Source organism: Saccostrea cucullata, unplaced genomic scaffold (assembly GCF_032062105.1).
Source record: "Saccostrea cucullata isolate Sc308-1 unplaced genomic scaffold, CSIRO_AGI_Scuc_v1 ctg4049, whole genome shotgun sequence".
In the NCBI taxonomy this organism is placed as follows: Eukaryota; Metazoa; Mollusca; class Bivalvia; order Ostreida; family Ostreidae; genus Saccostrea; species Saccostrea cuccullata.
In genome coordinates this window covers 3,822-28,635 of record NW_026932233.1, presented here as the reverse complement: position 1 = coordinate 28,635, position 24,814 = coordinate 3,822, and the positions used below count along the sequence as shown (strand labels likewise).

The 24,814-nt window shown below is 31.6% G+C and overlaps 2 protein-coding genes across 2 annotated transcripts; one reads left to right on the top strand and one right to left on the bottom strand.

Annotated features, from left to right (window-relative positions):
* Nucleotides 1–10,318: 10,318 nt before the first annotated feature.
* Nucleotides 10,319–12,592, bottom strand: LOC134234678 (toll-like receptor 4). The gene has a single exon (XM_062716738.1). The coding sequence runs from the start codon at nucleotides 12,590–12,592 to the stop codon at nucleotides 10,352–10,354; it is 2,241 nt and encodes a 746-aa protein (XP_062572722.1). The 3' UTR covers nucleotides 10,319–10,351.
* Nucleotides 12,593–15,662: 3,070 nt separating this feature from the next.
* On the top strand, nucleotides 15,663–24,230 carry LOC134234677 (trace amine-associated receptor 1-like). Its single transcript, XM_062716736.1, has 4 exons — nucleotides 15,663–15,710; nucleotides 15,948–16,065; nucleotides 22,918–23,583; nucleotides 23,803–24,230. Exons 1-4 carry the CDS (start codon nucleotides 15,663–15,665, stop codon nucleotides 23,901–23,903), a joined length of 933 nt encoding a protein of 310 aa, XP_062572720.1. The 3' UTR covers nucleotides 23,904–24,230.
* Nucleotides 24,231–24,814: the final 584 nt, after the last annotated feature.

Below are 24,814 nucleotides of genomic sequence, written 5' to 3'. Positions count from 1 at the left end.
TGGTATGTTAATAGAAACCCTCCTCATAATGCTTACTATACAATTTGTTTGAATGCTGATAAATCTAAACTCTAGATATTAGCAATCAAAAATCTGAAGCGGGTCCAAAATGGCGGCGCTTTCTGGTAACGCCGACATTTCGCAATAGGGGTTTACGGAGGCAGCCGAGTGTTTGCTTGAACGAAAGCAACATAAGAATAAATGAAATGTAAAGGAATACTTGGACTGTCACGTCGTAGTTTCGTTGCATTTCTGTGTCAAACTAACGTCTTCTATAATTGGTTTGGCTGGTTTTCAAAGTAGAAAAAGAAAAGACAAAACGTGCAAATGAAATTCGATACCAAATATATTTTGTGCATCACGGAAAAACAGGTCTTAAATCATACTTATGCATAATACTTTCTCCAAAAAGAATATTAATATTGTCAGTATATATCTTAACCATTTGTTTTTCCTATACACATTTGTGTCATAATAAACTAATAAATAAAACAAAATATAAGAAAAAAAGATAAATGATATCTGATTCCTTGACTGTCGTAGGGCTCGCCATATTCTTCGGCGAAACGTTTCAACCTTTTTCGATTAACTAATCGACATAGTTCATTTTGGGGATAAACTGGAAATTGAAAAAAAATCATAACTGTTTCACCGCTTAAGTGTTACATACATATATACAATATGGAATTTGTAAAATGTGTTAACCTCGAATCTTAAGCTATAAAAGCGTTCTTTTTTTAATTTCATTGAAGCTATCACACCTATATAATAGAAAATTCCAAAGAAAAGGCTCAAGACTAACTCGTGGCGTTTGGCGCTAAATTTTGAATAGTGACCCACCTTTCATAATTTTAAGAGAGAAGCACTGTTTCCATAATATATTCAAGTAGATTTAGAGTAGAGGTCCTGAAAGCGTAATATTAAGTGCTTTGGAATTTCCTGCTGGCGACTTGGACTCAATCCCCCTTGTCTGCAAATCTTTTTTTTTTTTTTTTTTTTTTTTTTAATACATTTTTAACTCGATTTTACGTTTTCTTTCCAGAATCAGACGGAAGACCTCTCGTTGCTCGCAATGAGTTTCATATCTAGTTAAGGTCTTCCGTCTTCAGCGGAAGACCTTATTGTTTTTCTTAGGTTTCTTTTCCACTATTTTTATTATTATTGTTTTTTTTCTTACCGATTTTGTACGCACGATTTCTCGAGAACGGCTCGATCGATTTTCATGAAACTTTCAGGTCTGATAGAACATCAAAAAATCTAGATATATATTTTTTTATTTTGATGACGTCACTTCCGGTTCAAAGTTTTCTGCGATTTAGTGATTTTTAGAGGGCCACTTTGTCCGGAAGTTTTCTCAAAAAGCACTTAACACAGAAGCTTGAAATTTTCAGTGATTCTAGAGCAACTTTTGGAGAAGTGCACTAAGTATATCACAACTACCGGAAGTACGAAGCGCCGACGCTCGCTTTGGCCCGAAAATAGTCCTATCAAGAATTTCAAAATTTCAAGCACTTTTTCAACGATAACTTTTTACCTAGAAATATTTTTTTAAAGCATAGAGAACAAAAAAGGTGTAGAATTTCAAGATCTTTCAAATGACATCTCGAAAAAAGGGCTGGCCCCTGAAATCAGGGGCCTTGAGGGGCCGAAAGTTTTTCCTTTATATCTCAAAAAGTATTGAAAATTTGTGATACGTCTAAGAAGCAAAATTGTTCAAAATGTCAAGCTTAATCTATTGAAGTCGTCAAACTGCGTACGGCGTCATCACTTCCGGTCTAACAGGAAGTAGTCAGAAAACGCGTATTTTTGCCGTTCTTGACAAGTTTTCTGGTAACATATGTCTCTGGGAGCATTATAATTAATTTTCCGTCCGTTGCCGTCACTTCCGGTCAAACCGGAAGTAACAGAAAATGGCTTATTTTTGCAATAATTAACATGGATTTAGAGGAATCATACCTTTTTTGGACGTTATTTCTCATTTCTGTTAAAAATGAAAGCCACTTTCGGTCAAACATGACGGAAGACCTACTCGTTGCTTTGCAACGAGCTTTGCTCTAGTTATTATTATTATTGTTTTTTTTTTCTTACCGATTTTGTGCACGCGATTTCTCAAAAACGGCTGGATAGATTTTCATGAAACTTTCAGGACTGATAGAACATCAAACAAAGCTGAAAGAAATTTTTTTGTTTTGATGACGTCACTTCCGGTTTTGAGATTTCCGCGATTTAGTGATTTTCAGGGGGTCTCATTGTCCATCATTTTTCTCGAAAATGCCTTAAGACAGAAACATAAGATTTTCAGCGATGATAGAGCAAGGTGTGCTCTTTTGTCACACACCATTCTCTTTCTCCGGAAGTGCCGCACATCGGCGCTCGCTATGGCTCGAAAAAAGTTCTACCAGGGACTCAAAAATTTTTGACATCTTTTCTGCAATATCATTTTACATGTTAACAATTTGTAAAGACATATAGAACAAATGTTGTAGAGAATGTCACGATCTTTCGAAAGATATCAACGATAAGGGGCTGGCCCCTACAATAAAGGGCCAAAAGGGGCCAAAAGTTTTTCCTTTATATCTCAAAAAGTATTGAGAATTTGTAATACATCAAAGAAGCAAAGTTGTTCAAAATGTCCAGCGTTATCTAATGGAGTCGTCAAAATACGTCCGGCGACGTCACTTCCGGTCAAACCGGAAGTAGTCAAAAATTGCATATTTTTGCTGTTCTTGACAGGTTTATGGGCAACATATGTCACTGGAAGCTTAAATCTTAACTTTCCGTCCGTCGACGTCACTTCTGGTCAAACCGGAAGTAGCCAAAAATAGCTTATTTTGAAGGCTTTAATGCAAAATTGAAATTATAAAGTCAGTAGAGACTACTTAGCTCATTGCTTTCTTTTGTTTACGTCACTTCCGGAACTTTTGGTCAAAACCGGACGGGAGACCTACTCGTTGCTTTGCAACGAGCTCGGCTCTAGTTATTATTATTATTCTTTTTTCTTCTTATTTCTTCTCCGGTACTTTTTTGTCCGGAAGTGTTCTCAGAAACTGTTCACCAAACTAAGTTAAAACCTTTTTAGGGTTAGTAGGCATGTTGTGTAGATGTGCCGAACGAAGGTCATTTTGCGCGCATTCGCATGCACGTGCGGGCGCGTGCAATGAGTTAAATGACCGATATATTTGATATAGTCATAACTTTTATATTTTTTGATAAAATGTTTTGAAACTCATTATATAAAGATATATAAGTAGTGTAGATAAGATGAAATGGTCAAATATGCATGAACTCACGCGCATGTACGTGCCCTTTGCTCTGATTGGCTGAAACAGAAATCTTAATATCTTTTTTTTGTTTTATGATGAAATGCTTTGAAATTTATAACATAGACATGTATTAGGATGTACTACAACATGATATATAAAATTTTTCATGAAATCACGCGCATGCACGTGCGCTGCAATCTGATTGGCTGAAACTTTAAATGACTATAACTCCCTTGGTTTTCAACCAAACAGCATGGGATTTAGAACATAGATAGACATAAAGGACTCCTACAAGATGGTTTGGTCACCATTCACATGCATGCACGTGCGTGCACGTGCGCTTTGCTCTGATTGGCTGAAACAAAAATCTCAATATCTTTTCTGTTTTTTTACAAAATGCTTTGAAATTTAAAACATATGCATACTTTAAGATGTCCTACAATAAGATATATAATAATTGTCATGAAAACACGCGCATGCACGTGCGCTGCAATCTGATTGGCTTAAACTTTAAATGGCTATAACTCCCTTGTTTTTCAACCAAACAGGATGGGATCAAGAACATAGACAGACATTATGGACTCCTACAAGAAGGTATGGTCATCATGCACGTGCGTGCACGTGCATATGAGTAAAATAGTGTAGACAAGATGATATCGTCATTAAGCTTATGCAATCACATGCGCACGCCTGCATTGCTTAAATTTGAAATACTTGGTATACTTTTGGGAAAACGTTATTTACGTCTTAAATGCATAGATTTTGCCTTCTTTAATGAAAATTACAGGGAATATGGCACGAGAAGGGAGTTGGGGAGCGTTTGGGGAACATCTGTAACGGTTCCCGTTACAATTAGCACTAGTTACTATTGAAATGGAGGATCTTGCTTCAATTTCCGAGAGCTTAACAGTCATAAAATGTAAAATTCATATTGGCCACACGCGACTACCTTAAAATATTTTGCATGAAGGTGCATATATGTAATATTTTCATGCATGCAAAGTTTGGAAATGGTACTTAAGTGTGGTCACATACAAATTTCGAAATAACTGCCGTAAAATCGGCGTTTTTAGGCACTTTTTAACTTCATTGGTATATTTGTCTCTGCGCATGTGCTAAAGACGGTGGCCTGTGTGCCAAAAAATTATATGTAGCGTACCATGACATTGTGCTCTACAAAATAACATATGATAGGCTTTGTGATTTTAAACTTAAATTTTGTCTAAAATTAAAGGCAGATATTGATGGTTCGTGGCTTTAGCTTTTTGCTTCAATTATCTAAAGAATTCAATTAGGAAAAATAAAATTATAACGTTACTATTTCAAATACTTTCCTGCTGGCGATTTTTGATAAAAAAAAATTTGTAAAAAGACATAGTTCAAAACCGTTTATTAATTCCTTTTTTTTTAAACACAAACCCATCAATAAGAATTTATTCATCATGTTTTTTTTTTTAATATTTTATGAGCAAATCAAATATATTTACAAATAATGCGTTACAGTATTCATGAAGAAAGAATGAAGCTTCGACAAATCCTACATTTAATTTTAAAATATCATTACTTTTTTTTATGTTTTATTAAGGCATTAAATAGATATTAAGGGGATCATTATTTAAATTCCATCAAGAAAAAACAAACTACAACTCGAAAACCAGGAAGTTTTAAAAAATGAACCTTGAATTTTAAAATTTAATTCAAATGGTGTAAAATACAATCTTAGTTGTTTAATTACCCTCATAAGCATACTCCATACCTGAATGGGTGTATTGTAAGTTAAACATGAAGTTTAGATAAAAAAAAATAGAAAAGCATGTGCAACTTTATGTTAGCTAATAACACTCGGTTTAATAAATAAAAATATATATCTATAAAACCGAGTAAAGGGAAAATTGAGAACAATTCAGTCACACAAAAAAAATCTCTGCAGTATTAAAATTTTCATAAAAAACTTAATAATCATCTTTATCAACTTAAAATATATACATGTAGTAAGTCCAGGTAATATACACTAAATGACAATTGAAATCATTTCATTTATTTAAACTGAAACGGAATTTTAATGTTCCAAACTTAAAATGTATCTTATTGTTTGATATATATGAAGAAAAAAAATAGGAAAAGAACCTTAAAATACTTTTTATTATTATAGTGTATATCATGTCAAACAAACCTTTGTGAATGTCACCCTCCTTATCCTCCCAGGTTGCTGGTCATTTAACAAGTGAGGTCAGGTAAATTTACACATACTATAAAATGAAATACAACATGAATTGAAAAAAAAAATATCGCAATATATAGAAAATTAAGTCAATTTTGGATTCCGAAATTTTTTGTTTCAATTTTTTGTTTTGCTCCGTACCCTTCGATCAACGACATCATCACAGCGTTACTTCAAAGAGATTTTTTTTCAAAATACAAAAAATTTGCCCGAAAAGTATTGGATCTCTGAAATACATATTTTTGTGAAATTTCATAACTACACTGTATATGACTTCTGAAAGAGTAAATAATAGCAGAATGTTTTCGGACGACCCTCGTACATTATAAACTGTGAACTTTTTACTAACTTTTTATAGAGTGCATCTGTCAGGTTAACACACCTCGTCAAAAATCATTCTCGTCTGTTTGTTTACTTTTCAATAATTTTCCTTCTCAGATGATGATTGATGAAAACTCCTAGTTGATTTACTGAAGAAATGTACTTATTCTCCTTATTCACCTCTAAAGACAGACGGAAGGGGAATTCCAAACATTATCATTCATAGTTTAATCCCTAAGTTTAAATTTCAGTTCAACAACGCATGGAAATTTAAATCAAGCCTTTCTTCACCGTTTATTGAAAAGAAATTAACGACTATAAAGTCCTGAGTATTTTCCTTGAACGTGACTATGACTTAGTACATTAAAATCTTGAGAGGATCTTAAATATATAATTTAATTATTATAAGATGCATTGTTAATTGTTTCCAAAAGTAAAGACCCGTAATGATCTGAAAGTAACATTTCCCTTTCGTCTGTTGTTTAGCATTTGGTTTCCTGGGTTTAAACTGATTAAGTAAGTTGTACGCAAGCTAAATTGAGCATATTTGTACTTTGATCACTTGTAGTAAAATAATAATGTTAGCTGAAATGTGTTGAAGTACGAGTCAAACAGATAACCTGTTGCCTTCTTATTTTATTTGTCTTCGTCATGTTGTTCGCTGGTCGTAATATTGTGTTTAGTTTCATAAGCGATAGAGGCAAATAAAAAATTGAGAGGGGGGGGAAGGGGAGCTTTACCCTAAAAAAATATGTCTCAATTTCGAATGCCTATATTATGTATACCCCTTTCCAAAAAAGAGGGGGGTCTCCTACCCCCTCCCTTTCGCTCTTAACCATCTAATCAGGAATCCCTTAATAAATTTCATCCAATAGCGGCATACACCATCTACCGGTAATGGCTAATAAATGTTGTATTTTGAATTTCATAGTTTCTTCCATTATAGGATACAAAAAGTGTACATGTGCTTTAACCATAACATCAATTTTATCAGTCAATATAATCTGTAATATATCGATAGTAATAATAAAATATCTTTCATATAAATAATTGAAAACGCTATAATGAATCTCTATTCGACTTTACACGGATAATATTAAGCGAGTGAACTATAAAAAAGATGACAAAGTTAATCAAATTTCTTTGACCTTGTAGGACAAGTTCACTGTTCGCCCTTTTGATTTTGATCACAGTTTGTATTGTGGTTATGTTGTTTTTTATATCAATCAAAAATATCGTGCAATATTTGTTAATCTAATTCTGTACAAAGATCTGATTTTGTTACATGCATTAAAATATCAAAACATAAAAAAAATGCTAAAACTACATATCAATAGTGCGAGGTAACATGTGTTGCCGTTTAACAACGTTTAACACGATAACCATATATGGTATTCACGTTTATGGGCGGAATATATATTTTTTTCGTAAAGGATGACTTCTCTTATTACCGTGATTATTAGACTTGATAAATAAAAATGACACGAGTTAAAAAAACGAGACCACCTTTTTTATCTTCTTATTTATTCTTTGTTGCACAAAAACATGTATCTTAATTACAAGGATTTCAAACGTAATTAAAAGTATGTGCCCGATCATGTAGGTTAATGCGAATTTAATCGATGCCTGGCAATTAAACGTGTCCGAACACCTTTTCATAGTCAGCAAGGAAAAAATATAGCAACTCAATTCACCATGTGTATATTATTTAAGGAATGACTCTAATTCTTGGCCAAATTATCGAGTATAATATGGTTTGGGTCAGTATACGCTTTATAATCCGCAAGCGGAGAGAGAGAGAGAGAGAGAGAGAGAGAGAGAGATAGAGAGAGAGAGAGAGAGAGAGAGAGAGAGAGAGAGAGAGAGAGAGAGAGAGAGAGAGAGAGAGAAGCATAATTTAATTTTAAAATAATTATTCAACTGGGGATGTAAAATTGTGTTGTTTTTATGAGTTCAAATTTACTGCGCAATAATACAACCGTAGTAACGGAAGTGATGGGAAGCAAGGTAAAAAATGATACATAGATTAGCAGCCATGATGCTTGTTTACATGAGGTAAGATCGAGTAACTCTTTGAAATTAAAGGTACATTCATTAAATCTGGAATTTTCCATGAATACCAAGGACTGGAAATGAGGGGATTGATGGATACAGATGATTATGCTGGTTGTCAAGGGGGTGTCATACCAAACCAGATTATACAAAATGTTATGCGTTCCTTTTTGGAAATCAACCAATGAGAGGCAAGAATACAAGCAAAATTAAATTATAAATACAACAAAAAGATTGGCGGCTCCTGTAGTCTATAATACTTTACGTGACGGAGTTACAAAATTACCGGAGGAAAGATGCCTCGTCGTGAATTATGATATATTCAACGCGTCACTTCCCTTGGTTACCACACACACACACACACACACACACACACACACACACAGAGAGAGAGAGAGAGAGAGAGAGAGAGAGAGAGCGAGAGAGAGAGAGAGAGAGAGAGAGAGAGATTCTCTGACTGACTACGCACCAAGTATTTGTTTCCATTTCCACATAAAAATTCTGCTGACCATTAACCAGATTTGTTCTTCGTGAATGAGACCTTTTTTATTTTAGTTACTTAAAGTTGTAGATCAAATATTGATCATTCCAGCAATTAAAAGAGTAAATATGTGTCTTTTTTGTTTGAAAGTTAATTGTGACGGAAATAGCGTATATCCTTAAATAAGCGCAGAAATCCTTTATTGTATAACTATCAGCATAACAAAAGTTACGTCTATACATTACATACAGAAATATAAAAACAACTTATTTATATGGAAATTACTGAAACTATGTTTTCGGAACTCGTTTGATTGATGCACTCTGTACTTTCACAAAATAAACTTTATCCTTAACATTTAAGAAAATTATAAATGTTGTGTATTGCTGAAGAATATCTATACTATTAGAGTAAAATGTGAAAAAGCAAGACTAATTGTCCAGTAATGTCAATCAGTGTTCAATGATTAGTGCAAAGTTTAATAAATAGAACAAAACCGGTGTTACGCTTAAGTGTGCAAATAAAACAAGTTTAATGCAATGAACTAGTTGTATCCCCCCGTTCTTTCTAGACTAAACAATATTTGTTATCTAGTAGTAATACATTTCATGCCAGATACTGTAATATAAAATACTTTATGTTTTCATTTATTTGTTTATGATTATCACTTTCAGTTGGGTTTTGGCCCACTGGCAACATAATCAACTTAAGAATAAACTTATACAAGGACTATATTTTCTCTTGTGTTACAAAATTGAGAAGAAAAAAAAATATATTACTAGTAATCATCGACATTGTATCAAACTATAATGCATATGATGAGTCGGCATTTTACAGCAAACTCGAAATAAAAGGCGTCACAGAACTTGTTGCTTTGTGTTTAATTTCATATTAATTAATATCACATCTTGATATTTGGCAAAAAATACAAAAAAGCCAAAAAAAAAAAGAGAGAGAGAGAGAAAAAAAAGACATGCATGATACCCAACTTTTCCATTGTTTAATACTTAATTTTTGATTTCATTTTTCACTATCAGCTCCAAATGGGGTGTATATGTTAAAACAAAGTCGAATACTTCAAGTCAATGCAGACTTCTAACGAAAAAAAGTTTGCAAGGTTTACAACAAAGAAGAAGGTATAGTTTCAATACAAATTGTGCCCTGTGATTTTCTAAAAAATGAAACTGGTGTAAAAATTGAAAACTCATGCTTTTTAGATAATTGGAATTCAATGCAGAAAAATCACACAAGTCATTTTTCTCACATGTGTTTTTAAATGCCAATTATGACGTCATAAACATGTGCATTTTCCCGTATTTTCTTTAAAAGTTGCAGAAGACACCAATTTTCAATGGAATTTTCTTTCAGAAAAACATTGTCCACAGGCATCGCCCACAAAGATCTTGAGATATGTGATTTATTATTGAATTTTGCACAAAATATAAAAAATTAACGTGGGCGACGGCTGTGGACACTGTTTTTTATAAAGGAAAATCACCCTTGAAATGTGCCATTTTGAGGCTTTTTCTGTTGAAAATAGAGAAATGCTTCACATTAATGACGTCATATTTGCAGAATGGTAAACCTTCATGCCATATTCTTTACTGATTTATCAGAGTCATTTATTAAACTAATAGTTAAGCCAGTTTCAAAACCTTTTGATGTCATTACATTTTTAGGGCGCAATAAAGCTAAAACCATACCTTCTTCTTTGTTTAGCATTTCGTTGATCCAATGGCAGAATTAATGACCATATTTGAAAGCAAATACTATATACATGTATACCTAAGATTGTGATTTGATTTAATATTTCAATCCATTGAATGCAAATTTTCATACTATCATAATAGATTAAAAAGAAATGAGACTGTGTGAGGGATGGAAATTATAAATAATAATCTTTTTTGAAACATAAAAATAGAATAGAAATAGACGTCCTATTTATATAATGATAAAATCTCAATTCGAACGGTGTTTAACTAGAACAAAGAATCCTATTTTTGCAGGCTGATATCAAAACTTGTTGTCACATGATTTAAGGGCATCTCCAAGTTTCGATCTAAAACCTGTTTCTTCATCCTTGTCCCCTTCCTCCGGAAATTCTATGTAAGATTTAGAGTCAATCAAATCAATGAATGTGAACGGTATAGACTTCATGACGTCTTTCTCTAAAGCCACCAAAAGCAGAATATTTTCACAATTTCTGGAATAAATGGCCTCCATGCGTGCCATGTTTAGTTCAAACATGCACCAGTATGATTGTAAGAAATGTGAAGATATGACACAGACGGTTTTCCTGCTATTATGAATAGCATTGGTAATATTATCTGCTATCCCTGTTCCTGGGATGAAATCACGATGGTGTATACACAACTTTAGATTGAATTCCTCTTCCAAACGCTTAACAAGGTCGATGACGAATATTCTGTCTTTCTCAGCATAAGATACAAATGCATCGAAGTGAAACAAATCTGTTGTTTCTTGTCTCTTTTCATTATCTTTGTACTTTTCCCTTGCGACGTAATACATATATCTCAATTTCCACCTGTATCTATAAATAATACGACTGATGGTGATTGTTAGGATAACAAACATCAGTGACGTCATAATCACGATGATTAGACTATATGAGGAACACTGCTTTTCCAAGAGTTCGAGTAATCGAGAATCTGAAAATCGAATCTTAGTGAAATTCGATAAAGTGCACAAATAATCATCAAAATGAAGAAAAACAATATTCTTTGAAGTGTGAATCCATTTCACGAATTCTACATTCCCACAATCGCATCTCAATTTGTTGCCCTTTAAATTTAAATAGATGTACTTTTCTTGTGATATTACGTGCAACATTTTTCTAGTTTCCATATTTATTGTCGATATCTGGTTATCAGAGAGGTCTATATGTGACAAATGAACCATATGACTTATGGGCATTGTAAAATCACCAAGAGAATTATAGCTCAGGTTTAATTGTTTAAGGTGGACTAGATTTTGAAATATTTTTGCCGGAAGTCGAAGAATCCTGTTTCGAGTTAAGTTCAAGGAAGTCAGCAACCTCAAATTTTGAAATATTTTTCCATCGACGTCATTTTCAAGATTTTCACCGAGTGCATTATAGGAAAGATCAAGATGGGACAAGTTTCTAAAATCTTCAAAAAATCTTGGTGAGATATAGCTGCAAAAATTATTCGAGAAGTCCGCATAAATGACACTTCTCATGCCTATAATGGGCCCATTCATTTCATAGATAATATTGTTTTGCAAATAAAGCTTTGACAAGGTAGGTTTACCAAAAAATTTGAATGAAAAATCTTGAAGAGTCATTTTATACATGTTGTCGTGAAAATACACTGTTTGGAGTGTAGAAGGCAAGAAGAATGTTATATTTTTCGGTCTCTGTAAAGGCATTTTCCTTCTTTGGCCCAAAACCTGGTTTTTTGATGAGCTTACAGACACCTTTCGAATATCATTGCAGTCCATGAGAATGTCGTCTACATTGAGTTGATGAAAAGAGGACTGGAAACTTGCATTGATGGACATGATATTTGGCAAATCACCGAATTCTACTAAATAAATCCCAAAACTGAGTCTATTATTGGCCAGACTAAGATGCTTTAGGGACTTGGGTAGCTCAGACAAAACACCCGCTTCTAGACTGTTGATGCGATTTGATGCCAAATTCAGTTCCTCCAAAAGTGTATGTTTAAGTCCAATCAGGTGGTATCTTTTAACAATGAAACTTACGCCGTATGTACATTGTAGATTCTCAAAATTTAAAACGCGAATAGCAGAAGAATTTCTCAAATCACTCGATATATTAGCCAAAACCTCCAGAGTGAGCTCCTGATTTCCGGAAATATCAAGGTGCTGGAGATATAAAGAGTTTTGAAAAGAACCCAGCTCGATCATCTGTAGTGAATTATGTGAAATAGATAAATTGCGCAGATATCTGTATTTTTCCATTGATTGTTGATTCACGATTCTCATCAAATTTCCTGAGACGTCCAAATAAGTGACATTTAGAGGTAGATTTGTAGGAAAATCGGTTAGTCGGTTATTAGCAAGAATAACCCCTATGACGTCATTACTAAAGGAAGGTGCCGCTGAAAGTGTAAGGTTTTCACACATGGCCCATAAATCTCCATTTATTTTATGACATACACATCGTTTATTTGACGAACATTCCAAGGTTTGCACTCGAATAAATGTTGTTACAATGGCAAGAAGACACAGTTCAATAATCACAAAGTTCATATTGCTACAAAAGATAAAAACAATACAGCTACAACTGCATCATCTACCCCCACAAAAAATACTTATATGTATAATAATAAACAAAAATATATGTTAATTGACACTAACTTAAGAGTTTCTATTTATGAAATATAATGATTAATATATCTGCAGGTATTATCTGCATGTATTATGTTTCTTTTTTATTTTCGTACTTATTTTTGTTTTTGATATTTGTTTTGATTTTTAGTATTGTTTTTTTTTTTTTGCTTTGTTTTTAAGTCGAAAATTCAATTTCCAATCTTTTCGATTTTTAATTAATCTTTTTATTTTCATTCTATTAAATCATGAAGCTATGTTTAAGTTATCATAAAACAATGTTATGGGGTTTTTCATGAAGAAAATACAACAAGATTTAAAAAGTCAAATAAATAAATACCTAATTATGACAATACGAGAGTTGTCCAAAAAGTTCGTGGACAATGACGTTTTTGTGAATATAAATGGTTCTATATAAATCTTTTGTATATCAAAATATTTCTTATGAAAAAAGAAATCAAAATAATTTAATTTTTATTGATAGAACGTAATATTTTTGTAAAAATCGGTATCTTTAAAGGTCGCGGATAGTGCACAAGGTTATAATGACATAACCTCTTATATAAAGTTTGTTAAAATGAATTTTTTATATAAGACAAAAAAATAAATTTTTATGTAACACAGATAAAGAATATAACAATATCTAAAGTATCGCTTAATAATAGACATTACAAATACTAAACAAAACCCCTAACAAATATGGGTCAAAACTTGACAAAAAAGCGACGCCGGCAGTCTGCACGGGGCAGCGTCCGATCAAAAAATTAGTTTTTATACGGTTGAAACAATGTAAAAGACAAAATATTTCTTAAAACAACTCACAATTATTGAAAAAATATTTAGTGTATCAAATTTAGAATTGGTATATACGATTTTTCAACGTGTGTACAAATTCGTGGAAACTATGTAAGTACAAGAATTTAAAAACACATGTGATTTACTGAAAATGGAGATTTCTTATCATGATGTTGCTATAAATCTATCCCAGCGTCGGACTGGGCAGTGGAGTTTGTGTATACAAAATGTTTATTTAGATGACGCTCGTAAATTTTTGTGCATTGTTTTGAATTTTAAAAATTAAATAAATTATAATCAGTACTTAAAGATTAATGCAAGCACTTGGAAGTGCGTTGCGCTTTGAAAAATAAATGAAGTGTGTGTCCGTGAACATGTGTTAAGGCAAAATCCAAATGTTTGACCTGATAATGAAATTAGCTTAACATCAGACTGGTCCGTGCGCACAATCTGCAATCTTTAAAGACCCCGATTTTTACAAAAAAAAAATTAAGTTTCCAAAATAAGTATCAAACAATTCTGACTTGGTTTTTCATAAGAAATATTTTGATATGCAACAGATGCATATACAACCATTTATTTTGATAAAAACGTCATTGTCCATGAACTTTTTAGATAACCCTTGTAGTTATAGACAATTGGAAAAAAATATTAGGTTAACACACACAAAAAAAGCAATGTTATCAGTTTTACTACTGATCAATTAATTTTGCCGTAGAAAACATGAAACATGTTTTACTTGTGATTTATGTCAATAAATATGGTTTTATATGTTAATTTTAACTTTTTATAAACTTTAAGATATAAATCGATTTTGAAATAGTAAAAAGTATGAACGTTTGATTTCCTCCCGAATATTTTGGAGGATTTTTAGAGAAAGGAAAAAAATTCCTACGTAAATAAACATTTTTTTCTTCAACAACTATATTGTACAGTGTATATGAGCCAAAAGAAGGTAAAAGGAACATATAAAACAAGATTGTTTGTGTCCTAAGACCATACTTTTTTTACTCAATTCAAAACAGTCTTGTAACGTACTAAATACTTAAACGTATCATAAAAAAATATCTGTGAATAATTTTTTTCTTAAAACCATTTTTATAGATCTTAAAATTATTTTCTTATTTCAAAAAAGGAAGTTGAAAGAATTACCTTGTTTTCCATGTATGCATTTTCTAAATCTATTTCTGCACTGAAAATCGCTACATTTTAAATGTTTTAATATTTACAGAACAATTATCATGCGTGTGTGCAAATACTGCATCATGTCTTGTAATTCATTGAATTTTGTTCAATAATAAAAAAGTAAACAGAAAAAAGGAATTAAAAGACACTATCAATTTATTTAACCTTGAAAACAGACAACCTATGAAATTGAGCACCTTCGTTCAAAGTGGTAAAACCCGAGTAGTTTCCTCTCATTATATAAACTATTGAATGCATAATCACTAAGATTTTTTTGATATACTTAATGTTTTATTTTCCTTTGTAAAAAAAGAGAAATCTAAATTTCCTCGTTTTTTAATGGTATGGAAAATGATGCAACATTACATTAGAACTTGTTGTAAAAAATAAAAATAAAAATATGTTCTCCAAGCTATCTCAATATGGTTGAGAACATAGTATAAAGAAATCTTTTAAAAATATATATATAATATTATTGCATATATTTCAGCTTGTCTGTAAATATATACCGTTATCAAAGCTTTTGTTGTCATATTATTGTTTGATGCTTATATTGATGGTGTTATATGTATTTTGTTGATTTGAAATAATGGTTTATTTGATTGATTACTTTGTGTCTCAGTCAGTTGCGTAATCCAGAAATTTGTCCGGAATTTTTAAATCAAACCGTCTTTCACTCTGAACTTAAAATATCCACACATCTTTTTCGTATCAATGCCGAATACCAGCAGACGGTTAAAAAATCCAGAGCTATTTTTTTAAATAATGGTTAAGTAAAGGACAAAGTGTAAGTAAGTTCAAATAATCAATGATTTTAACGTTTCAGAATATCTTTGAAACCTATAACGCTTTGGATGACTTCATATTTTTTTAATTTTCGGGGATTATTTGGTGACAAAGTGCAGCATGCTCTAATGCATGTGTCGGTACTAACATTATTCAGTTATACATTCATACCTATCTTGAAATAGCTTTAAACAAACTTAATAAGCATGTGGCTTATAATGACAAGATGGAGAGAGAGAATAAAAGACATTTCAGAGGAGAGGCCCAATCCCAGGTTTGATCCGGAGGAATCAATCTGCGACGGAAATAAGAAATAAGAATCGGGATGGAGACCTAAATTTCCAGCCAATCAACAGGTACAAATAACACCCTGTCATAGGACGCGGTACCAATAGATACATGTATAATTAACACTGGGCCATTATGTAAACAAGACGTTCAGATCAAAAATTGAAGTAAAATATGTACATTTGTTGCTATAACACTAAAATGTTAAAATATCTAAACTCAGCTAGTGAGCAATGATTCCACATTGGGTAATGGTCGCCAAATACCAAGTAAACCTAAGAATTCAAGAAAAGATAAAAATCAAAGTACTGAGACCCTACAGAGTCAAAATCAACTTCCAGGTAGATTTTCTTTTATGACATCAAGTTTGTAATTTAATTTGAAGTAGAAAATCAAAAGTCAAGAAACCTTTTTGAGTTGTCCAATTTTTACCAGGTCAAAATTAATACATTTCAGGATGTAAACAATGTGTCATATATATGTAATGCTAGAAGAGAGTTGTTTGTTTACTTTTGTGATTTACAATTAATTTATTTTAGTTTGAAGCTTTTCAAAATGCTTTATAAATTTGAGTTAAAATGTTTATTTCACTTTCGTCAGTTTGATCCAGAATTTTGTATTTTGATCAGAACAATTCCTTCACTCTTTTATTTAGCCTCCGTTTTGAAGCCTTTGCCGACAACAAACTATAGAGGTAAAAAACAACGTCTAAAAATCACAAGTACGAAATCGGAAACATGCATATATACCCCCTTACATAACACTTAAACATCATTTACTAAAATGCATGCAAACTGAACTTGCTGGGGACGATAGGTCATTCAGGTAGAAATTTTTATTATGATCAGTATCATTTAAAGTTGTGCTGTGGAATTCTGCAAATTTAGTTCAGCCGTATTACATAGAATTGGTGGGTCAATATTATTCATTTCTTTCAGCATTTATATTAAAATGAAAAACAAGGACAAAGTACTTGTTTAGTATCCCTAGGGCTGGAAAAGTGACACATTGCTTAAAGTTGTAAGGCTAGGATAGCTAGGGACAAGATATATATACTATAAACTATAGGGTTTGCTTTGTAAAACAATTGAAGGGTCAAAAGTTTAGATGAGAGAAATGGAAACATTTATCGTAAGAAAGCTCATTTTCTTTCCAAAGCCTATCAAGGTTAGAAGGATCAGGTAATCATTAGGCATAAAACATTTCAAGAGTTAGCCCCCATATTGTTGTCAGTTACGATCGGGAGAGGGGGATAGAGGGAGTGGGGGGGGGGGGGGCTGGTGGCTGAGTTGACATACGGTTCAAATCCAAAATTGATGACATTGCATTAGTTAGCATTCTGTACACTTGTCAAGATCTCTGTGGATTATTTTCGATTAGTAAGATAGTTTTGACGCACGTAAATTGATGTATTTTTAAATAAATGTTGATGTGTCAGTAGCATGATGGAGAACCCCAACCCAGCATGCTAGTTGCTGTTTCGGACAACACATAAGAAGATTTTGTATGGGGTGAGCCCTGTTGTCTGTCGGCCGTAAAGTTGATCTTGATTGTTGAAATACATATATCTGACCACTGTGGCCAACATATGTCATACAATAAACAATAACCTTTAAATGTGTTTTTAATTCTGAAAAAGATTCATAAGCAAAGCAATACACACATAGGGCTGATGTACGACCATGTATATAATGGATGTCAGAGTAGGATCTCACATAAGGCATTACTTTCTTTGATAATTGAATTTCTCTCTAAGAAGGAAGTAAACGAATTTTACCTTGATCGTCGGAATACGATATCTAAATCTTAACCTGCACTTAAGATCGCGTTGGTTTTAAACGCTTTTTCCGTTTTTAAAAAGGATAATCATCATGCGTATAGGTAATTACAGAGTCCAGTCTTGTAACCTATCGTCATTTCTTTTATTTGAAAAAGTGAACAAATGGGAATTCAAACAGCTATCACTTTGTTAAACCTAAAAATATCTTCTTAACAATGGTAAAACCCATGTGATTTACCGATATTTTTTTTCTTATCCTTAGTATTCTCTAATCAATCTTTTTATTCTAAACTTTTTAACTTTTCTGAACTATAATTTATAATGATCTTTGAAACTTTGTGTTAAGATCAGAATTTTTCAACATAAATTACATGGTTAAACATTGTAAAATAAATCAAATTACTTTAAATATCAGCGATCAGATAACAGACAATAAGTATTCCGTAATGTTAATTACAACAAACATGTAAAATCAAAGCCCAGATTAGTATGTTTCGCTCTAAAGCCTATGAACGAGCTCAAAAATGAAATGAATTTTTACGTCGATGTTATTTTGCGAATCTTGATCAAAATGCCGTTGATTATTTTTCACGTTTCAAAATTTTGCGAATAACCACGACTTTGCTTCCATTTTCTTATTGTTTATTTATTTATAAGAAAAATACTTTTGCGAATGCAATGAACTTGCAAATTTGCTAAAAATTTATCTTCAGTAAAAATTTCCAGATTTACTGTAAATCTAAATTTCAAAAATTATGAAATTATAAAAAGCACGACTCTAAATCCGTTCGAATTATATTATCGGGTATATGATCCACCAAATTTCAAAAGAGGGGTTTAAATTTCTTTAATACATAAAAGTTTGGCTCTGTTCCTATATATATTGTTTAATTTTTGGAAAATAGGCTTTACTATTTAATCATTACCTTTCAGGAAACTTTTTTGTTTTAATCATTAAATCTCAAATAAAGTTGTTTTACATTGGCACAAAAATTGAATAGTGATATATCTGAATACTTTTCCTTACTGAAACTTTTTTATAATTATTTTCAAGATTTGCATAATCTGCAACTATACTGTTCAAACAAATAAATATTTTTGAATATATTTAACATATGCTAAATAAACATAGAAATATCATCAGTCTTTCCTGAAGTTCCTTTTTTGAAAATTAGGACATCAATTGAATAACGTGTCATTATTATCCAAGCCAAATAATATATATATATATATATATATATTTGCACAGAGCAGATTAATTTGATATGAATTATAAAAGTAGTTGTTGAGTGTTGGCTATTTAGGACCTTATCAGTGGTCACAGATACATGATATGATGTTCATTTTAGATGATATATGATTATCTCGTCAACTTATATTTTGTGTCTCCTGTAAGCTACATGTATGATTTGTTGAGAATTAAATGAAGATTTGCACTTTGGGATTTCTATGAATGGTATTCTAATATTTCAGAATTCGTTTTTTGTTCAGTCCTATACATGCAAGGGTTAAATTTAGAATCCACTACTTTAGAGTTACGTAACAGTTGTTCTGTTAGTTTTTTGAGGATGAGTTTTTATCGGTTTTTGTTGATCGTTTCTTTGATAGTAGGTTCAATGTCTGAAAAAGAAAAAAACACGCCTTGATAAGTGCGTCCTGAAGTGGAGATACTACTTAACTGTCAAAACACTCTATAACTACTTAACTACTTGCATAATTCAAATTTATCTGCAGAAACATATCTATTATAAGTGAGGTTTAAAGTGTTGGGTCTTAATATATTTCTCACAACTTTGGTTGATGTCTCTTATTTTCACTCAGAGTTAGAAATAATGTGTTTTGTTTTAAATCAAATTTTATTTAGTGCAGGCAACGAAAAACAAGAAACTTAAAAAAGTTATAAAACACTGGTGCCTCATTGTGTTTGACTTTAAAATAAAAATATCCCGAAAAACGGACGTTATATTTGTATTCTTGACATTTTGTTGTATCTATGTTTTGTTCCTCATAAATGTGTCTTTGTTTTTTAAACAGAAAAAATGGATTCTAAAATTACATATTTAAATAGATCTTTTTGTTGTTTTTTTTTTTGTTCTTCGTCCGATTGCATAATTCTTTTTATGACCATTTATTCTTCTCTGAGAATTGATGCCTCTCTGGGACTTAAATTTACATTATCACTTGCCTTAAATAGATTAAAGCAATAGAGCTATTTGAACGTTAAAAAGCAAAATGTGAACGAATACATTGTATAATGACTTCACAAAAGTACTCTGAACAGGTTATGTAAAAGATTAATGGAATTCTTGATTGTAAAGGACAGAAGATACAAACGTTTTTTTTCTTTGTATGAAACTTAAAATCATCTCTCAGGTTAAGACAAGTGAATGTTTCTTTGATTATTTTCTCCTTAGACATGGAAAATGAAATAAACTTCGAAATATTATTCAATACTTTAGTAAAATAACAATTATTGTCAAATCACATTCAGTAAAGGTTTACAGATGAAAGCGATTTCACTTAGATCAGCTGTTTGTCACGTAACACGATTATGATTAGGAAAAAAGTGTAGGACTACAAAGATCGTAAAAGTTCAACGATGTACGAATAATTGTTTACGATGAAATTTTGTTTCGTTTATAGAACAAATTCTTTAACCTGAAAAGTGCCAGGAGCAACTTCCTCATGCCCGGGAATAATGAAATATTTAGCCGTCTCTTTGATAAACTTCGTACATTAGGATAATACTCATTGAAATAATGTAAAATGTTGGAAAAAATCAAAAGAACTTGCTCTCAGAACTTGCTCTCAAAAAAAAAAAAAATCAAAATTGTAGGGACAATAGCTACAAGTGTATAAAAAATCATAATTTATAGTTAAGCAGATAACGTCGAACTTTTGAGGTTTTCGAGGGGTTGTGCCTGTGATTTTAGTACATTGATGTATAAATGTACATTATTACGGCTTTATATAAACCTAATAGCTTTTTAATTTTATAGGACTGGAAAATATTGATTAATGCATTCAGGAATATGACACACTTTTAGTCAGATCACGCCTATTTAGTTTCAATTTTCACATCTACAAGCTTCATTGATAGCTTTAACTACGTCTCAGGTACAGAGAAACTGCGTGTCAAGCTAGTATATGACATCATCGCAGTCAGTACAGCGAGATAAAGGTGTTAAAACGACAAAATAAGTGATACATTGATTTATTTTTACAATATTTATGAGAAATGACTGCATGTAAAAGTGTTTGAAAAAGAAAATAAGTATTTATTCGCCGATATTCATGTGAATAATTTTATCGTGACGTCATAATCGATTTCTCGAATTTCTGCATAAGCTCAGGTACTCAAGTGAGACCTTAGCCTAACTGCGTTAAAAATTACTTTAATTAGTTTAAAATATGAATAAATTATGCCTCTGATTCATTAATGCATCATACAACATGATTAATCACCTTAAAACTCATTTTTCTAATTAATAAAAAAAAAATCTGTCAGAGTATAAATATTAGATACGCGGATCAAGAAGTAAACAAAAATTCACCCATAACGCATTGCGCCGCCATGAAATAGAAAAATAGACTGCCTGCAGCTTATAAGACGTGTTTGCACAATACAGTTAAAAAAACAGTGAAAAAAAGATGTGTTTGTAAAACACTATGCGCCCGGCGGCAAAAAGGGTTCGAAAAAAATAATTTTAGCATATAGGTCACAGTCAAGGTCATAAGGTTATTGACCTTGGTGTCGTTTGAAAGAACTCAATTAGTGAGGTATGCATAAAAAATATGAAGTCTCTATCTTCTATGGTGCAAAAGTCATGATGAAAGTTCAAAAAAGTTTTTATTAAGCATATATGTCACAGTCAAGGACACAAGGTCATTTGAAAGAAATTTATTAGCAGAGTTTGCATATCAAATATGAAGTGTCCACCTCTCATGGTTCAAAAGTCATGGCGAAGATTAAGGTTGACAACAGACAGACAGACAAGTAGACAAACATATAAACAGACAAACAGATAAGAAGACAGGATAAAAACAATATACACCCTGGATCAATCGATTTTGGCGCATAAATACATAATTGAATTAAAACATCTAGTTGAACATTATCTTTTTTCAACATTTATGCAATTAATTCAACAAGGACATCGTTAAATACGAACGGATATGCATGCATTACATATACTCGTTCTACTTTCACTTTGCATTGGGTGTCATGAGAAGTTGTGAATCCAGTTCTAGAACATCATATATAAAAAAAAATGTACTGTATATACGATCAAAGTATGAATCATTTATAGTGTTAAATGAATATGCTGAGATTTGTAATTTAAATAAAGATAAAGTATGAAAACATGAAAGTATCAAACTTTACAATAATAAAAAGCAGGAAAGACTACACATTTCCTATCTCTGAACTGATCTCTCAGTAAAAAAGGCCTGACTGATATACGTCTGATAATTTTTTTATAGCTAAAATAAGCTGACACCAAACATGTACAAGCCAGTGTTTAACTGGAGACACGTCTTACCACTGTTACCCATTAAATACAAAGAAAGGTATGTTTTGTTGTAGAATTATTTTTTTCTAAAATGTATTTTCTTTACATTCAGTGGGGGTTATCTTTCCTTTCGATGTCTGTTCTGATTGAAATTTCCCCGTAGCCGGTGGAAATAAACCCGTCCAATATACTAATTTTCAGACAAATTGATTTATTTATGTACGAAGAGGAAAAGGGTCTTGAATTTGTAATTTGAATTCTTTTAAAGATGGTAATCGTAACCACTAATAATAATAATAATAAAAAAAATAAATCACGACTTGACTTTTACACTAGGCAATTCCCCTTTCTAACAAAAAATCTTTATATTTCTTTTAAAAGCAAATTTATTTTCATTATATAAAACATGTTTGATTTTTGTTGGTAACTAGTTACGTTCTTTTATTCCATTACAATAACATGATTTAGATATTTTATGCTTAATTAACGGTGAATCAAAACCATCAGAAAACCAGAAGCATGAAAGATTACACATTTCCTATCGTGGAACTGATCTCTCAGTTAAGAAGGCCTGACTGATATATGTTTGATAATCTGTTTTTTTATAGCGAATTCGAAAATAAGCTGACACCAAACATCTACAAGCCAGTGTTTAACTTGAGACACGTCTTACCACTGTTACCCATTGAATACAAAGAAAGGTATGTTTAGTTGTAGAATATTTTTTTAAGTATTTTTTTTTCATTTAAAGTGAGTGTTTGGTGTTTACTTTTATCATTTTTAAGTATAAATAAAAATGTGTAATTTTTGTTAACCAAAAAAATACTTTTTAACAGTTTGCTGAGAAATGGGATTTTATAAAAGGGAAATTTCGACTAAATTGAATGCATCTCATATATAAGAGGAGACAGACCTGAAATACAAAAATATATATTGGTCTCTATTTGATGGAACTCTTCAGAGAAGCTGGAAATATACAGAACATGGTTCTCCAAACTATTATGATTTTTTAAAAGAATATTCCGTGTCGTTCTATTTATTCTATGCAAGGGCTATTGGTTTGACATCGGAAAGATTTGAGAAATCAACCACTGTGTTGGTATTGATAATCTTAATACTGGGTTTCGTAGGAAATATTGTGACCATCTGCACAGTTTTATGCTTTAAAAAATATCATACTCCAACATTTGTTGCCATCGGGTGCCTTGCATTTTTCGATATGCTTAATATCATCTCGGCGACGTTAGATACATTTTCGACTTTGGTAACTTATCTTGAAATTCAACATCTTGTTTTTGATAGAGCTTTTGGGAGTATGATTGCTTATTTTCTATGCGATATACTTTTAAGCTGTTCATGTTCACAAATTGTTTTCCTCTATATGATCAGATATTTATTAACAGTTCATCCCTTACAGAGCAAGATAAGACTCACCCCCTCCATTGTTCTGGCATGCTCTGTGATGATTTTTATTTTTCTTTCACTGTTTTCAGCTTTCAGATTAATAATAATAACAACGGTTATTAAAGATTTACTTCATCTATATAAAATCATTCGTCTTATCTCCGGTATTATTTATACTCTTTTGGGGTTGCTTTCTATCTGTGCAATCATTATTATACATATCAAAAAGTTAAAGTCTTTAAAAAACTCTTCTGTTACAAACGGTATCCATAGAAAAATGAATGTTATTATTTCTATCATATTATTCGTTTTTATTTGCTTTCAAATCTCAGTTTTAATAAATAACTCTGCTTTTTTTGCTTATAAGCTTTATAATATTTCAGGGACCTTTTTACTATACACATACTATTTAGCATTACTCCTCGCATTTTTGAATTTCTCTATGAATCCTTATATACTCTTTTTTGCTTCACTGATCGTTTGATAGCAAAACGTAATCACAATCATAAAAGAAGTGAACTGTTGAAGGACTTACTTTCTTTGGATTGCTACCTTTTGCATTAACATTTGTTATATACTGATCTGTGTTACAATTTAGCAAGGAATTCAAAAGACTAATTTTACACCCTTGATATAGACACTTTACATATTTATATGCATGCCATTTAAAGTAATTTTAAAAATGTCATTATGGCTCTTTCTATTGCTTAACTGCAAATTATTACAATTTATTTGTTCGTGTCAAGAGTTGGCTCAATAAATAATGCTTTTGATTTATCTAAAAATGTGTTTTCCATGTGAATATACTGAAAAGAAAAGAGATTTTAACATTTTATTATGTAAATTTTGACAAATTTTGTAAAAGCAATACTCTTGAACATGTAGGAGGGTTGTCCCAGAAAAACACGAACATTTTCCATATTTTTTGTTTCACTAATACATGTATTATAAAGATAAAAATTGGTAAACAATATAATCAATATTTATTCAATAATTTACAGAAATTTCAATAAAATATCTCTATAAAAACATTTCTATATCTGATCATTCAGAATAGCAGTCAGCGCAACACGGATTATGTCAAATCTTCAGTCGTGGCTTTTTTTTTTCATTTTTTTCAGAAAACGTGCATTTTTCAAAATTGTTTGAAGCATATATTCGACACTGTATATGATTTTCATTTCGTTATCGAGTTATCCATTTTCAGCGTAGTGGGTGCGGTCAGCAGTAGTAGAAAAATGCATTTAAATATTTACAATCAAATGATTTAAATCCTTAGAATTAGCACATACCTGTATATACATTTCAAAATTTATTCTTTACGTAAACAATTTTCCACTCAAATCTAACCGTTCGCATAGTTAGCGGTGAGGCCTATGCTCGGCACTCAGGGCC

Excerpts from the sequence above, each read along its gene's own strand:
- LOC134234677 (XM_062716736.1), top strand. The coding sequence starts at position 15,663 with ATGGAGAGAGAGAATAAAAGACATTTCAGAGGAGAGGCCCAATCCCAG. Across the intron at positions 16,066-22,917 it reads GAGTCAAAATCAACTTCCAG|AGGAGACAGACCTGAAATAC; the intron begins GTAGATTTTCTT and ends CTCATATATAAG. Across the intron at positions 23,584-23,802 it reads AATCATTCGTCTTATCTCCG|GGACCTTTTTACTATACACA; the intron begins GTATTATTTATA and ends ATAATATTTCAG.
- LOC134234678 (XM_062716738.1), bottom strand. The coding sequence starts at position 12,592 with ATGAACTTTGTGATTATTGAACTGTGTCTTCTTGCCATTGTAACAACA.